General features: G+C 48.2%; 1 protein-coding gene across 1 annotated transcript in view; it reads right to left on the minus strand.

The window, feature by feature from the left end:
- Nucleotides 1-15,087: 15,087 nt before the first annotated feature.
- Nucleotides 15,088-17,573, minus strand: part of ETH_00026380 (uncharacterized protein) — a gene marked incomplete at both ends in the record, with an annotated part of 3,197 nt that continues 711 nt past the window's right edge. Inside the window, 4 exons of the mRNA XM_013373697.1 lie at nucleotides 15,088-15,462; nucleotides 15,903-15,940; nucleotides 16,078-16,441; nucleotides 16,628-16,837. Coding sequence (XP_013229151.1) covers nucleotides 15,088-15,462; nucleotides 15,903-15,940; nucleotides 16,078-16,441; nucleotides 16,628-16,837 — 987 coding nt within the window. The remainder of the gene's footprint in view (nucleotides 15,463-15,902; nucleotides 15,941-16,077; nucleotides 16,442-16,627; nucleotides 16,838-17,573) is intronic.

Below are 17,573 nucleotides of genomic sequence, written 5' to 3' on the forward strand. Positions count from 1 at the left end.
AATACCTTGCTAAAATCAATGCCTCCTCTACGCCCGACACACAATTCCTTTTTCAACAACTGAGCTGCTACCGTGCATACGACTTCCACTAAAACATACTCCCTGCAGAATCAGCCTTCTCCAGTCCAGAGCTTTTCCAGTTGACACAGCACCTTCAAGACGCCCACGCGAACCGATGCCAAATATGCCGACACCAAGCCACATGCCACAAAATTCCAGCAAAACACCGCCAAACGCGCCTCCCGTGTGAGCGTGCAGACAACGCCACACAACGGTGTGCTTATCGTGTACTCTCAGGACGCACGGGGATGGGCAGGCAACATACAGGCTACCTCCCCACTGCAAAGCAAAAGCTATAAGGTGAAATGCCTCACACCAGCACTCCGTCTCCAGACGTCATTATGAGTAGACAGCACTTCTCCTACAACACCTTCATCAGGCCGTAGATGTCTCGCATCGGAAACAGAATCTGACTTAGGAAGGCAGATGGGCATTTTGTGCCTGTATCTGCATTCTTCTCGCCAAAACCAGTACACTGACGGCGAAGTAGCACTGACGGCAAAACACCAAGGCAAAGCAAATTTGTCAATATTCAACAATACGTGACAGACACTTGACGATGATAAATAGATGCGCACAGCCGCCATCTGCGTGCAACACTGCACGTCTCCATAACTACACGTGACTCTTGTTCTGAGTGTCCGTCGCCCATGACGCATGCGTTGCGGCAAATGACGCAGTCACCGCAGCTTCGGAAAGAAATACAGAGACTCAGCCTTAAGCATGATTTTGAAAGTTCAATCGTTGAACTGGAAAGCCTTTCGGGTTATCATAGCTTGTCATCACCCACCGGCTGCATTCCACGTCCACACAAAATATCTCTAAATATCTCGACGATAGATGCAAGTGAGTCCAACGCCAGCGCACCTCAGTAGAGCATGCCGCCCACCAGAGTAATTGATTTCGGGTCGTCGGGTAGCTGAACAATGCGAAGTCACACAAGCATGATCCCACCAAGGAGATGATTCTTTGCATCAATGACGAAGCCGAATGGCCAACACGAAGCACTTTCTGCAAACATCTGCAGCAAGTGTAGGTGCACTTCGACCGAGTGCAATTATGGCCCGCTGTGTGCACGAAACCAGCACTACAGCGCCTGCCACGAAAAACAATTGTGCGTTGGTACGAAGCAATGGCACTACGCTTCGTGGCAAATGTACGCTTCACCCGCATAACGTCAACAGCGCTGTTCCTCATCAGAGCAGTTTGCTGCGTTGTGTCGTTTGACAGGCTTGAAAGAGACGCTACACTCACAGGCTGCACGCAGCGACATCATCAGGTCACAAAATAATGCATGTTGCGAGACGGCATGGCGACTGATTGCTGAAAAAGTTCAAACTGTCAAAGGAAACGAACTGACAAGGCCTGCTGATAGCGTTAGCCTCGGTACCAACTTCTGTTCAACCACCACTAGCGCATTCCCGCCATTGCCGTTCAGAAGATCACTACATCAAGCAGTCGGCGGCGCGTTATTCACCTACGTAGGTAAACCGCCATTTCCAGTTACCTTTCCAATCAATAGCTTTCGCCACACTCGCCTTCAGGCGGGCTAATCCCTTCTTTTGCTCCACCTACTTTGCCTCCGCTATCCAGTTCACGGCTTACAACACTCTGTAATAGTGCTTCTGACGCGTAATTGAATTTTCTGCTGGCAATGAAAGAGGCCGTTATGCATTTTTGGCTAGTGGGCGTCATCTCTTTCTCCTTGTCCGAACAGTGGCAGCAATGCCTTCCCTTACTGCTTCTTGCAGTAAGGGAAGCCCCTTCTGGCTTTGGCCCCTGTCACGGCAGCTCAAAGCCGCGGCTTCCCACTTCTACTACAATCAGTACTTTCTTCTAAGCAGTGCCTAGTCTCCAGCATTCAATGTTGAGTTGCACTCTTCCCACGGACAGGCGCTGGAGGTCCCTTGTCACCATGAGGCCCCGTCCAGATTCAGCCCGACGTAGTGCATTCTCTACCATAATATACCATTCTACTGTGACTCCGTCACATTTCTCTAAGTTTCCAAGCTCGCTCTCGCTGTTTTAGCGCTGTGTTCTTCTGATGCCAGATGATGCCGGACTCTGTACTCACAACAGGCTAATGCTTCTTTCGCTAGCCTCTATCTTCACGGCCCTTCAGGTTCTTCCACTTCCTTGGTAGCTTCTGATAGCTTTCTCAACATTCTCAACTGTGATGATATCCTTTTCTCGTCACCTTTTAAATGACATTTTGCCGTTGCTCGCCAGGGCCTCTGTTGCTTCCTCTCAAAGTGATACCTTTAACACCCCTCGCCTCATGAGTAACGTACTTTAGTCCCTACATAGTTTTGCACTGTAAAAGCATGCGGTGTGTAACCCAAGCAGACCCGGCCTCTATTGCTCTCAGTATATCCTCATATCGATGCGAGAAATCTCCATAAGAGCTCACAGAGTCCTCATGATATTTCCACTCCAGTTCAAGAAAACCTGAAGCTCCAGAACTGATTTCTCTGAACACTTCTTCTCTGTGATTCCCCTCAAGAGCTTCACCTTGGCGGCTAATTGCTGAATGGACTTTATACAGCTAGCTACACTGTGTTCATTTTTCGCCACCTTCGGTGAAGTACTGATCACTATGCAGTGAGCAACACCTAACATTAGCTTACAGTTACCTTGCCGAGTGGACAACGGAGCTGTCTCCGGGCGGTCGCCCTGAGGACATCCAGGCGAGGTCATCCTCAACATTTTGAGAGCCCGTCGGTTATGAAAGCGAGTACACGTCTTCAAAATTTGCGCCCCCTCGCTGTCCCGAGATGGGCTTAGTTTAAGCCGCTATGTGTAGCTATAATGGGTAGTGTGCAGCAACTCACAAAATATCAGAATATATCCCACTGGCGGCTCACCAAGGGCAATCTAGCCAATCTATCACCTAAGTCAATCATTATTGGCGGGCAACCTAGCACAACCCCTGGCTAATTTTCGCGTTGTGAGAAGCGCCTGCTGGACTTCAGGAAAATGGCATTTTTGAAGAAAATCGAAACTGCGTTGGTCTGGAGTTTGTCAGCGCCGCGTAATCCCAAGGCACGCACAGATTCCTGCCGGATACAAGTACGTTGGAAGCCCGACCCTGCTGCGGAGCACAAAGAATTTTGCTATCCTCAGACCTTGGTAGCTTTACACGTGGCCTCCCAAATCTCTGCGTTGATTGCTTTAGTGTCAACTCAAACGACATTTCGAGCTCATTTTCATGCACTGTTGTTGCTCGCAACACGGAACACCGTGTTTCCTACTTTAACTAGTTACTATATATTATAGAGAGAAAAAGATGCAGGAATTCCCGCAGTTAAGGTTTGAATTAGCAACGAAGTTTGCTTAATTAAAACATTTGTGTTTGTGTTGCCGCCTGATTTTTAAATATTAAATTCTTTCGCCTTTATTTTTTTTCTTTTGTGCCGTGCCTTTGCAGTGTCCGCCGCCGCCGTTGCCTTAGTGTTTGCTACGTCAGCGGCACCTGGAGTTGTGGGCTTACTGTCTGTTGCCAGGTACTTCTTGCTGCAGATGCTGTTTCATGCCTCTTAGTGACTGTCGCAAAAAAAGTGGTAGTTAATTGTCTCCGCAGATCGCATCACTCTCGCTAGCGCAGGGGTTCACGAAGCATCTTCTGTAATTGAGTACTTATTTCTAAGACCATCATTAGTGCAGGCATTCTAATTTGATTCAGTAGCTACAGTTCCTTATTATCCGCTTATCAAACGCTGCTTTTGCTCGTTTGCCTGCTTCTTTGACGTCCCCTAGCTTGGTACACGTCCAACTTCTATTTAGGAGATAGACCGTTCTTTGACCTAGTTACTGCTGTTACTTGAAATCAGTCCTTATTTTTATTTTTCCTCTGAGGCATAAGGCATACGTGTATTGTTTTAAAGTTTGTCCAGTGCGTCAGATAACTGATCCAGCGTCGGATGCCCAGTGTCTGTGTTCTTGTGTACATGACTTCGTTCTACGGCCTCGATGTTCGCGCGGAGGCAGAGTGTGTAAGTGTGCAACTACATGTTCACACTCATTTCCGCTCCACTTTCGCACGCGCGCGCTGCTTTTTAACCGTTGCAGCGGGCGAAATAGTAAACTCAGACTTGAAAAAGCATGTGGAAATCTCATCGAGTGTGGAGTCAAAGAATGGGGAAAGGAGAACAGAAACGCTGTGAAGTTTTCTGCCCTCGCTAAGTTTGCAGCTTCTGGCTCTATTTCGTTAGCGCTGACGGCGAAAACTCCAAGGGAACCTTGACAGTTGATAGAGGCAAGACGTTTTTGGCTTGCCTTTGATACATGTAAATTCTGCCGAAGCATGCACTTTCCAAGTAAAGGCCTTTCCTATTGAGTAGCGTTGCACTCCTTCACTTCTTATTCATGCATGCATTCGGGGAACGCTCGAAACCGAAAACCAAGTCGAAAAATAAACTGCAGACGCCACTTATACTGGTTAGTGTGTACTAAAATCAATTTTCGGATGTTTCAACAAGTATTTGATCGGGCACTAGTGCGCAGAATGCGAGTGCTCCCATGCGTGTACCACACGCGAACTCAGACTGGAACAAATAAATGTGTCGTTTTTAAAACTACAAAAGATATGGTATCAAACAGTGTATGACCTAGTTGATGGTGCTGATCCTGCTGCGCAGCCACCACGGTCCCACCGCCATTACGCACTACCGAACCATTACTTTGAAAGCATAAAGGTGAGCAGATGAATCTAGAACACCGGCTGTGCCACTAGGTTTTACGTAGTAGTACGTAATAAAAACGATTATGCAAAGAAGGGCCTGAAAAAGCCTGGAAACGAGAGAATAGCAGCCTGAGCTAATGGCAGTTGGTGCGGGCGAAAAAAGGGAGAAACGTCAGTGGGATCCTTTCTTCATTCAGCAGTGCATTTTCCTGAGCGAGTTTTATCCTTAATGCTTAAACTGCTTTCTGCAGCGAAATCTGCTCGCACTGCTGTACCTTCCAAAGCCCCGACCCACGCTAAGTTGCATGATGATGAAAAAGGCTGAAATTTCCTGGTGGCCCACTACAATTCGGCATTTCTTCAGAATTTCTGCTTTTTTGAGTTCACAATGTTGTATTAAACAATTCGTGCCGTACAATTCTCGGTAAATATTATTTCCTTGAAGCTCCAGTTTTGCACACTTCTTTTACTGCTCCTCTGCCTGTCAAACGGCTTTTATAGGGAAGTGTTTCTTACCATCGCTTGGAGCACTGGGTTTCGAAGATGCTTCCAGATAAGGGAAACAGAACACTGCGTGCTCGTAAACTCGGGAGTTTGCTCCGAAACAGATATTCCTTAGAAGTTACCGGGCTGTCCTCTACGTAAATGAGCGAACACAGGCCACCTACCGAACGCCCCGAGAATCATCTTGATGACCTCGCTCACCCAGTCAACAATGTGACAACACAGGAGGCATATAAGTGGCGTGGCTAAAACTTCCATCTGCATTGCAGCCAGATGCGTTTCGTATGTATTCACACAAAACCATTGAAGTATGGTTTTGAGTCTTGGCCCTACATACAAATCCTATGCACCTTGTAGTTGTATGCTCTTGACGAATTTACAAGAAAATCCAGGTTTTCGCCGGCGGTGGCTATATTTCTGTGTGAAGGTCTCTTGGTGCATGGAGGTCTTAACAAGATGCTGACATTTTCCGAAACATCCACGCTTCGCGCGAGTACGTGCTGCGCTTATTTTGGCAAGCCTTATTGACCACAGTAGCATTTCTTGTGCATGTACGCAAGAGCTTCTCAATGTGTGATTCTGTAGCTTTACCTGGCAGCCATTCAGTTAATGAAGAACTCTCAACAGAAGCTGTAAAAGGTGGTTTGTTGTCTACTGCAGGACAGATCTTGGCGTCCTTAACGGCGCTACAGACTCTTTGTCAATCCATTAGGGGTCCTGCTAGTAGTTCACACGCTTCCGCTGCAGCTCATGTCTAGATCAAACGTGTGATGCGTTCTCCTACTGTAGCCTTGCAAATTCGCTTTAAGTAGCCGCATCAGAATGCAAAGACGATTGAATGTGCCACAGGCATGCTAACAATTCACTTCATGCTTTAATAGTTTCCATGTTCCCTTAGGTTCGTACAACGTGCTGTAAAATACATCTCCCGTGCTATAGTGAAGAGTAGGTTGGCACTCTTCATTTTTGCCTGGAGCGAAGACGACAGCAGTGGCGCACGTCAGATATGCAAAAACATTATATTAAAGAAACCGCACATATAATGAAAAACAGATAAGAAAATCGGTTTAGTGAGGCTGGCAAAGCGGGCGATCAGACAAGTGGGCGGTACGGTTTGAAGAGATTCCATATGCAGAATATTCCCGATACTTTATACCTAGAAACAGAACAGGCAAACACTTGAAGCTGCGTGCGTTAAATTTTCATTACCGCCGGAAATCATTCCAAACTACAAAAAAAATCGTCGTCATGCCTTGAATTGCTATTCAAGGCAGGGCGACAAAACTTCGTCGAGGCAGGACGAGTACATGAAAAACGTTATATTAAAGAAACCGCACATATAATGAAAAATAGATAAGAAAATCGATTAAGTGAGGCTGGCAAAGCGGCCAATCAGACAAGTAGGCGATACGGCTTGCGACTACCGACTACGACACACTTCATACAAAGAAACACTGGAAGAGTAGAAACCAACTACATACTACAACTCAAGTACAAAACAATCGCAAAGCCAGTCTTGCTTTTTGGCAAATGACGGGCATGATCGTTGTATTCTTGCACACAGCATAAATAACTGATAGGCAATGCCTGACGCGATTCTGCAGCAAGGGAAACACCTCTAACGGACTAAAATTTAATCAATTTTGCCGCACAGGATTCGAGTATTACGTTTTTACTGTCAACTGGTGGCTCTGTAAGGTTTAATGAAGAATGAGACATGATCCCGACATAAACCTGCTGGTGGATGCACCGCAGTCTGCAATACACTGGAAACAACAGTATTTAAAGATCAAACCTATCTGAAAACTAACAGTACTCCGTTTGCCGCACATTAAAAAGCTATGTGGCGGAATATTCATGGAAGTAGACGACCCATTTAATTTTTCAAACTCGCAGGAACAGCGACACAGATGCGCGATTTCCCTTTTATTGCATCAACGGCAAACTCATCCAGGATTCGTCCGAGCCCAGCGGAGGCCGGCGGTATCGAAACGCGCGTTTAAAGGCATAATTACACACAAATCATTTGAATGTGTCCAACGCTAAGCTAAAAATATCACCTGAAACACCGCACGTTTCTCATCAGCCATGGCCTACAATGCATGCGCTCTTGAGTAAAATAGAACACTTATTTTGTAGGAACAAGATCCTTGAGGGATGGACAAAGCAACCGCAAGAACATGCAGCTGTTCAAAACTGCAGCTCCGGCGAAGCAAATTCGGCTTCCATCAATGCCGAAAGCTGCTTGCGAAGGAGCAAAACTATGGGCAGAAATACAAGACCCCAAACACAATTTAGCGCTCACATGTTTCATGCCCTTTAGAAACAAAAGGCTGAGCTGAACCACAATAGCCAAAATGCAAGCGCACTGCGAAACTATAGCTCAAGCTTGTAGTTAGAAATGCAACGTAGCGACGAAAGCCAACTGCACGCCTTAACGGGGGAAACGAAGCACACAGATATTTTCGAGAAGCGCTCACTTCATGCGTAAGCGTCTAGATCTGCATAGCAGCGATAACTCCATTCAACCACATTCCTCACTAAATTATATGTAGCTTGTGTGCGAAGTAGCTCCCCCGGTTTAGGCCAGCAGTTGGCTTTCGTCGCTACGCTGCATTTCTAACTACACACTTCAGCTGTAGTGGGACTCTAGCGTGAGCCGAACCTACACGACGCCTTGCAAAATTTGATCTACCGACACACGCATTTCATCGTGAGCTTCTAGGCACTCAAGCAGTCTATCGAAGACCGATAAATAAGTTCCATCAATGACGTGGTGCGTAGTTCCCGCCAAAATGCATAGAATACGTAAGTAGTTCCCCTTTTAAACGAACACTTCACTGTGTCTCTGCAAACATATAAACGCACGAAGCCGGCGAAAATGTGACATCAATACTTAAGTATACAGCCCCAGGTGCTTCACGTCTTTCTCGCCTGCACGTAAGTAGGGTATGACACAGACTACGCTTCAGCACAGCCACAGATCAACTAGTATGCGGGCATTTAGGAGCAGAATGACCCGGAAAAATTGCCAAAAACGTTGCATTCCTCCACTGCGTTTATCCGTATGAGTGAAGAAAACATGCACGTCAATCACATCCGTAGCGGGCATTTCAGAGCGCGGCGTATTAAAGGGTCTACCCCGCACATGCAGAAGCGCACATTTGAGCCTTCAAGCTCAACGCGCCGTCAAGCCAAAAGAAGCAGCAAAAAACAGAAAGTTCGCGCTTTACGTAGCACTTGACGCGAAGCGCGAACGTTCTGCTTTTTTCCCTTTTGTCGTGTGCAGATAAGTGCTGCGGCTTCTTGGGCTTAATTTTCTCCTGTTAAGGAGAAAACTAAGCCCAAGAAGCCAGTGCAGCTACCTGTACGATACAGAGCCTTCTTAGCAGCTGATTGCATCGGACGAGATACCCCATACAAAATGCCCAACGGACACCAAGCGAACTACGTCGCCAAAAATGATCAGTTGAAGTGAATGAAGGAAGTATAGTTTAGCCGCTGAAAACCGCAGGCCTTTGGGAAGGTCCACAGATATTGCTAAGAATCACCTACTATGGACTTCAATATGCTGCGCCGAATTTGCCAATTCGGTCAAAGCGAAGTGAAGCTTTCGAAATCGCTCAAAGCAAGACAAAATATTTCAATGAAATTCCTACTTTCTGCAAGTTTCAAGTGCAGTGAAAATAGGGGTGCTGCACAACGGGTGTTACTAATGAGTCAAATACTAATGTTGGATTCACTAGGTGGCTTGCGATGAGCGCAGTACCGCTATTACGCGAGGATATCCTTTCGTCCATTATCCACAAGTACAAAAAGTGTTCAACACGAACGCACAAACAGAAACACATGTGCAAACACGAACAAGAGTTTAAAACAACTGGAGTTATTATTTAACGGCTGTGCAGAGAAGGGCGCGCCCTAATACGACGCAGAACGCTTGTTGAGCTGCATGACAAGCATTGCAGTGCAACCCATCTGCTGCTGGCAAAACAAGAGAAACATCAAATAATTAATGGCTTTGCTTCGCAAAGATGTGAAAAATGCGAGTACGCATATGCACAACACGGGCTGTAAAACGTGCAGAGGAAACAACGCCACTCCGTGCAATTTGCAGGCAAAACGTCAGTGACATCAATGATTCCTACGCACGGAATTTTGTCTCCTATTACAAGTAAAGAACTTGCACGTGCCTCCTTCTTACATCAGACTAGTTTAGCACTTCAGGAATAAATTGGCAGGCGGCAGCAATCGGTTTCAACATGCTAATGCGACACAGCTTAATTTAGTATGGCTGAAGGAGGCAAGCAAAGTTGTAATATTTTCATCAACGAGTTTTAGATGAACCATTGACAAGCACAACCCTACAAATCGAACGACAAACGATCTTAACCCAGCTCACGCATCACATATCACGGTGAGCAAAGTCTCAGCAGTTGCGGTCATATTATTGAAGAGCCGACTTTTATATATAAAATAATAACATTTTGCTTTTAAAATTATTAATACATATATGCTGGGCTGTAGAAATCTTGATTCTCTAATGCAACAACGTTCCTGTAGACTCAGCATATGTGCTGTGTGATGAACCGGGAAAGTACTGCTGGATGCGTTGCCGGGTGGTTTCATCGAGTAACGGGAGATTCATCAATTCCACTTAACCGGAAGTTGCCGTTGTCTGCACGCAAGACATTCCACAAAATGCTTCCGCTTTTTTGCTGCACAACACAACAATAGACGCTAAAGTCTCCTCACTTTGCTGCGATAAGGAGGAACGTAAAGAGTCTACCTCCCATTCTGATGAAACAACACGAAGTTTCACTCTACAAAGCTTTCTGCATTTTCCCTTACGCTGGTGACAGCTCAGTAGGAGCATCTGGAGCTGTGGCGCCCCGCGAGCGTCACGCGTTTGTGTCTTAGTAGAGTTTGGAGAATAAATCATGGACGCAACAGCGTAATGACGCAATTACGGACGCATAACCTTTTTGTACTTTCGGCACAGCAAGCTTCACTAGAGAAGGCACTCAGTGATGCATACACGCACGAAATGGGTCATTTCAAAAGCCATAAAAAGGGAAGAATAAATAACCGCTGCGGTACTTATTTTCGAGCATTGAAGGCAACGTAGCACAGACTGTCGATAAAGAAAACGCCGATTTGATTTTGTTCTCTTGTAGCTACCCAACCTGATTTTGACCCTTTAATACACTGCAGAGCTGCAACCACGCCAGCTATCCGTGTGCGAACTACATCTTGACGCATGTTTTCATGCAAAGAGCGGCAGATAAATGATATGTTGGCGGGCGCCGCGCACCATGGAAAGCTCTTAAGAATCATTCTGTGCAGCGCTAGCTATTGACATTGCCCACGCAACAGAAAAACTGCCCTGCCAAAGTTACCAGCCTCCATATATCGAAGAAGTACAAGGCATTTTCTATCCAAAATTGACAAGACGAAAGCAGCACACTAGCAAACGTGCAATTGAACAACACTCACTAACACTAATGGCCACCAGCAGAGGGCTTACTTCACAGACATGTGCTGTGATTCTTTGCGTTCACCTTCCTGCTGCTGTACCAAGGGCAGTATCACTGTAACTGCCGAAGATTAACAGTGTCCTTAGACCTTGGACATTGTTTTTCGTTTGCCATGAGAAGGACAACCATTCATAAAACCGGTAGCTAAAATGCTTCGTAAATGTTTTATTAACATTGGCAGCTCCCAAACAAAATGTCGGCCAAATAGAACTTTGCACCGTTACATCGAACAGGTCATAATTCAGAAAAGATTGGCCACCTTCCTGTGCAGCAGAGTATGGGCTTTAACATTATACCGGTTCCTGCGCTGCTACATTTGCTTCAATTGTCATATGCCACCATGAAGTGGCGAAAGTGCGAAAACCTCTAGGCCTTGTTGTAGTCTCTCTGTACATGTTGTACCCACGGCAACGCACGCCGCCGCATTCAAACACAAGGCATTTTGCCATACACAGCTAATCTTTGGCAGATTCGATAGAGAATACGTCTTCAAAAACCAGCAGAAACAGCATCCAAAGTGCCGGTCAATCCCGATTAGCGGCAAAGCATTTCTTTGTTAATGCTAATGCTCATTACTAACTTTATATTCGTTATGCGCGCTAAGCGGCATCTGAAAAGGGTTCGACAAGTACACTTTGCAGGTCCAACAAGTCTCCACATTCACCAATACAACACATGGCTGTACCGGAAAGCCAAAGCAGTAGCAAATATCCGGGAAAAAGTCATGTAGGTTGAGCAAAGTCAAAAATGCATTCACAGCCATCTCAAATCATCAACATCTGTCAACACCATTCTGAGCCACTGAATTGCCGGCAGCATAGCGACGTCACGGAATCCATCCGTTAAGCTAGAAAATGTTTTTCCTCATGGGGCTGTGTGATTCTTTCTCAATCTTAAAGGAAGAATTTACAGCTTCCTAGAAAGCTCACACGCTTCGATGCGGCAATATATCATGCATTCTTGCAGTGTGCACAGGAATGACGCAACGTCGTTGCGGGCCCGAAGTGCTAAAGCATTGCACTGTGAGAACCAGCCACGACTGCCAGCACCTTGTTACTTGTGCAGCTAGACTAAAAGCCGCCGGCTAGCTGCTTTACTAACGCGCATGAGGCCAGGAACAGGAAATCTACGCGTAGTTTGTGTCCCAGCAAGCCACGAATCTCAAATGGCAATTTACCTGAAACGAGCGGGAAACAGCTGCTAGGCACAACTGCATTAACACAATGCCATAATTTGTGAATCTACGTTTGGCAACAAACAAGGAATATTGCAACCATGATTGCCCATAAAGTTTTGCGCTCAACTAAGGTTACTGTTTAATAATTGCGCCACGGTAGTGGCAGATACTATATGGGCCACGTTTGATACCTTTGAACATGCTATTGTCTACACTCTAGTGCCACTTTAACTGCCAGTCATGTTCTCCAGGAGTGCCATAATAATGTCACAACTACACCAAGAAATATCACGAAAAGACGAATGTTGCGATGCGTGCATTAGCTCCTCGACAGTCTGACTACAAACTTCGCCCACGTTGGAACAATCTCAAATCACAGATAAACCGTGTACGTTCCCTGCACCCTACTGCACGCATCCAAGCTTTCATTCTGCACTGGGTGCCAGGCAGTGCGCACACAAAGGCCACGCAGCGTCAGACGAACGCACTGTGCGCCTCGAGAAAGCGTCCCTGTGTTCACGAACATCTATCAAAAACGCTACCCGATATGAAAAATGCATCAATTAGGCCGCTGGCTTGCTTGATACAACAGATCTACCGCAAAAACAAAGCAGTAGCATCCCGAAGAATTCCAAGGTATCAGTAGCACCTCGACGAATTCCAAAGAGATATCTTCGACAAACTCTCAACAGCGATTCCTCCAAGGACTATTCTGAGTGACTGCATCTTCAACAGCGTGCTTTCTAGTTCACCATTTCAACTTCGCTGCATTCGTATTGCAAAACGTGATATGAAAAACGTCGATGTGCTTGCGGCCCCATTGTCCCGCTTGATTTCGCGTGAAAGAAGCCCGCATCCACACATACAGGCTGCACAGCAACAATGCGGCATATTTCACTGGCTTAGGTTCTTATGTTCTGCCTCCTTGAAGCACAGGATGTGCACAAACTGGAGCAACAAGCCTTCGAGCCTGGGGCGCCACCGTATTGCATTCTAAGAACCAGCAAAAAGAAAAGTAGCGCATCGTTCCTGAGTCGTGTGAGAAAAGAACGTCTAGCCTTTAAGCAACGCTTACGACTCCAGACACTGGAATCCAGCCTCCAGCCACCACTATACATTTCGGCACGATACAATTTTCAAGTGGTAGCAAATTTGGTACCCGCGTGCCAGAAGCAACTTGAAAATTTACTTGTAGCATCTTCAAAATGTGTGAACTTAAAATGAGCATTAAAACAAGGTGTAAGGTGGAATCAGGATTGACCATGACGTCTCGGCTTTTGAAAAGGTTACTCGCCGATGCCTCCCGCATACTAATATATATATAGATATAGTATATCACTTTAACATCATATGGCCAGGTGTAAAACACTCACACACAAATGCTTGCTCCCTGGAAAGCTGCTCGCCTCACAGTGGACTATTGGAGAACCGTGGCACAGTGTATGTTAGCGCCTTCGCAAAACGACAAGTGCCGCGGTGCACGGCATGCGATCTTGACGGGCTAGCTGAAGTTTTCGTGCACATTGGAGCGAAACTTTCTTCGAACGCAGGATCTATGGGCGCTAAAATACTTCATTTTGCTCATCAAAACTAATATTCAACGTTGCATTCCGTACTGGTTGCGTTCAATGCTGCCCCTCGCGAACGTGTCATCACGTCCAACATCACGACTGGCGACGAGATTCAATCTGAATTGCACAGAAAAAAAATGTTAGAGAAAACATAGGCGCTGTAGACCGGCAGCAAAACAACAGCAACGCCTAGCAAAACCAGCACTCATGTCCAACAATGCCAAAAAGGCATCCTCAACAGACTCTTAACAATGGCGTCACCTAAATCTTTCTGAGTTAAAGAATCGCGGACCAAATGGCTTCAAGCCTGTACATTTACCTTCACAGGGCGCACACCGCAGCTTTTGACAGGATGCGAATCCATATAATTGCACTCTCATGGTGCGCCTTTGCAGTGCAAGCAATGAACCACACTTGTGCATACAAGATGCGCCGTGACACCGCAGCCTATTCCATTTTCTCCTAAGGAACCCCGCATGCAAAACATGTCAAAGCACAAAAGAATTTCGCGTTGCAATGTGCTAGACAAAGAGAAAGGCAAATGGCACAACGCTCGCAACTATGGCGAAGTACCATCAGTGTGCCAGCTGTTAAGAAAGAACCTGCACAAATGCGATTCGATTATGATTTTCTAAAAAAGCCAGAACAGGTCTCTGCGGAATGACAGAAAGACATACTTGCATGAGCAGAATAGCAATACAATGCGCAAATCTACGGACAGCCTCAAAACACATAGCACGTCATACTCCTAACTATTCAACAAACAACGGGCGCAACCAATGCAATGCGCCAAAGCCGACAACGCTTTGATGTCCAGATATTATATGAGCCGCAGCCGCCAAGTCTTCATGCACCAGCAACTACTCCCTGCAAAAACAAACGCGTTGCACAGCCAGCTGTGCCACACTCCTAACAAGTCACTAATTGCGCTCCGCAGCCGCAGCTGGTGAAAACAAAAAGACGCTGCAGTCATGCAAAGACAAGGCACGGCATCCTCGACAGAGTGATCAGTTATTCCATTCCAAAATAATAAACTCCCTGTTCGCTGGCTAGCCGGCTAGCTAACTGACTAGCTGGCGAGCTGGCTAGCTGCCTAGCTAGCTAGCTTGCTAGCTAGCTAACCAGTCAGCTAGCTAGCTAGCTAACTAGCTATCTGGCTGGCTTGTTAACTGGTCAACTAGCCAAATAGCTAGCCAGCGAAATTGCCAGTTGGCTAACTAGCTAGCTAGCTGACTAGCTGGCCAACTTGCTAGCTAGTTAGCTAGCTAGCTGACTAACTGGCTGGACAACTAGCAGGCTAGCTAGCTAGCTAGCTAGCTAGAAATCCAGCTAGCTAGACTTGTGAAGAGTGTCTCGCGTGGTGTCTGCAAACCGCAAACGACTGAACTCACAGCAGTCTCCACTGTGCCTTAAAACTGAATTCGAGGAGCAGCAGCAGCAGCTGCAGCAGCAGCTGCTGCTGCTGTTGCCACTAATGCTGCTGCTGAAGCTGGTGCCGCAGCTACTGCTAAAGTTGCTTCTGTGCCGCAGCAGCACTGCGTGCGGCGCGTGAAGCAGCTAGGCGGTTCCCTGCCTCGCTGCAGCAGCAGGTCTTCCTGCTGCTGCGCTGCTGCTGCTGCCTGGACACAGCAGAAAGTCTGCAGCATAACTTGGCCGCAGCTGAAACGAGGGGCCCCCCCTGGCAGGACTGGTGGGCCCCCCGGGGGCGCCCCTGGGGGCCCCCCTGTGATCTCTTGCCAGGCCAATGCCGCTGACAGTGCCCAGGGGCACCACTACAGGGGTCATGTCTCTCCTGCGAGAGTTGCCCGATGCTGCTGCTGCTGCTGCTGCTGCTGGTCCTGCCTTTTGCTGCTGCTGCTGCTCCTGCTGACCCGGGGCCTCGTAAAGAGCCCCGATTCGACGCTGGAAGAAAGAAGCCGTGCGGCGCGCAACCTGCAGCAGCAGCAGCAACAGCTCCAGGGCTCGTTTGTTTTGCTGCAGCAGCTAGTGCAACAGCTGCTCCAACAGCTGCTGCAGCAGCACGGGAAACACCGAAAAAAACAGAATTAATTTAATCACTGCAGCACACACTTTTGTTCTGCAGCGCCAGGTGTACGTACACCTCAGCACAGTGCCTTTGGCAGATCTGTATGTACACTTGAATTGATTCTAAATATTAAAAAAACAAATAAATGCCATTTGAATTATGATTTGCATAATTTGCATTAATAACTTTTATATGCAGCAGCAGGTCTTAGGCGTATATGGACGAAAAAAGCAGCAGCAAATCGAAGCACCGGAGGAGTCTTCTCTTGTGCATCTGCTGCTGCTGCTGCTGCTGTTACTGCTTCTGCTGCTTCTGCTGCTGCTGTGCTGTGGCTTCGCTGCCTCACCTCTGCAGGAGCCGGCAGCGGCCGCCTCTCTTCAGATTCTGAAAGAAACAGCGATCGCAAGCAGCAGCAGCAGCAGCGAGAGACGTCAGCAGCAGCAGCTGCAACAGCAGCAGCAGCAGCAGAATACACAGCAGTAGCAGCAACAACTAAAACTAAAACGGAAGCAGCTCCTCACCCTCTCGATCCTCTCGATGGTACCTGCCATGCTGCAGGTCCCCCTCAGCCTCTGCGCTCCGCCTGTGGGCTGCTGCTGCTGCTGCTGCTGCTGCTGGGGTGCCCCTGGGGGCCCCCGGGGCCCCTGGGGGCCCCACCCTTTCTGAACGGCTGCGGCGTCTGCTGCTTCTGGGGTTGTCATTGTCTCTGTCTTGGGGATTTCTTCTTTGTCGTGCAGAGGCGGAGGCGCCAGCCCCTGCTGCTGCTGCTGCTGCTGCTGCTGTTGTAGTAGCAGCAGCGGCAGGAGAGGAACTCGCCATGCGGCTACTGCGCCGCAAAGACGATACTGTGCGGCCCCAAGACTCCAGCACGCGACGCACCAGTTGCTGCAGCAGCAGCAGCAGCAGCAACACAAGGTGATGCAGCGGTGGCAGCAAAGTGCTGCAGCCAACTGAAAAACAGAAGCACCCTATTGCCGCACAACAGCAGCAACAGCAGCAGCACCTACAGCAACTGCAGCGGCAACGGCAGCAGCAACTGCAGCAGCAACCTGCAGGCCTGCCTACCCCTACCATTCCCTGCGTTGCTTCCTCTCCATTTACTGCTGCCGAGCCTCCCCCCCGCCGGCCTCTGTGGCTCCTCCGCTGCTGCTGCTGCTGTTGCTGCTGCTGCTGCTGGTCCGAGCTGGCAGCAGAAGACTCAGCTGAGCTGACTGTCTCTATCGACACCACCGACTCAGACGAAGAAGGTAAATCCTTCTGGAACACGTGCGCACACTTTTGCTGCAGCAGCAGCAGCAACAGCAGCAGCAGCAGCAACAGCAGCAGCAGCAGCAAACGCAGGCAGATCACCAGCTCAAAAGACCGACTAGAGAAGCAAAGGAAGCCAGCACACACGCAAGCAACGCCTTAGCAGTGGCAGCGTCGCCAGCAGTAGCGGCAGCAACGCCAGCCGCAACAGCAGCAATGCAAGCAGCAACAGCAGCAGCAATGCAAGCAGCAGCAGCAGCAGCAGCAGCAGCAATGCAAGCAGCAGCAGCAGCAGCAGCAGCAGCAATGCAAGCAGCAGCAGCAGCAGCAGCAGCAGCAGCAGCAGCAATGCAAGCAGCAGCAGCAGCAGCAGCAGCAGCAATGCAAGCAGCAGCAGCAGCAGCAGCAATGCAAGCAGCAGCAGCAGCAGCAACAATGCAAGCAGCAGCAGCAGCAGCAGCAGCAGCAATGCAAGCAGCAGCAGCAGCAGCAGCAGCAGCAATGCAAGCAGCAGCAGCAGCAGCAGCAGCAGCAGCAGCAACGCAAGCAGCAGCAGCAGCAGCAGCAGCAGCAGCAATGCAAGCAGCAGCAGCAGCAGCAGCAGCAGCAGCAATGCAAGCAGCAGCAGCAGCAGCAGCAGCAGCAGCAGCAATGCAAGCAGCAGCAGCAGCAGCAGCAGCAATGCAAGCAGCAGCAGCAGCAGCAGCAGCAATGCAAGCAGCAGCAGCAGCAGCAATGCTAGCAGCAGCAGCAGCAGCAGCAGCAATGC

Source organism: Eimeria tenella, genomic scaffold (assembly GCF_000499545.2).
Source record: "Eimeria tenella Houghton genomic scaffold, Eth_scaff17, whole genome shotgun sequence".
In the NCBI taxonomy this organism is placed as follows: domain Eukaryota; phylum Apicomplexa; class Conoidasida; order Eucoccidiorida; family Eimeriidae; genus Eimeria; species Eimeria tenella.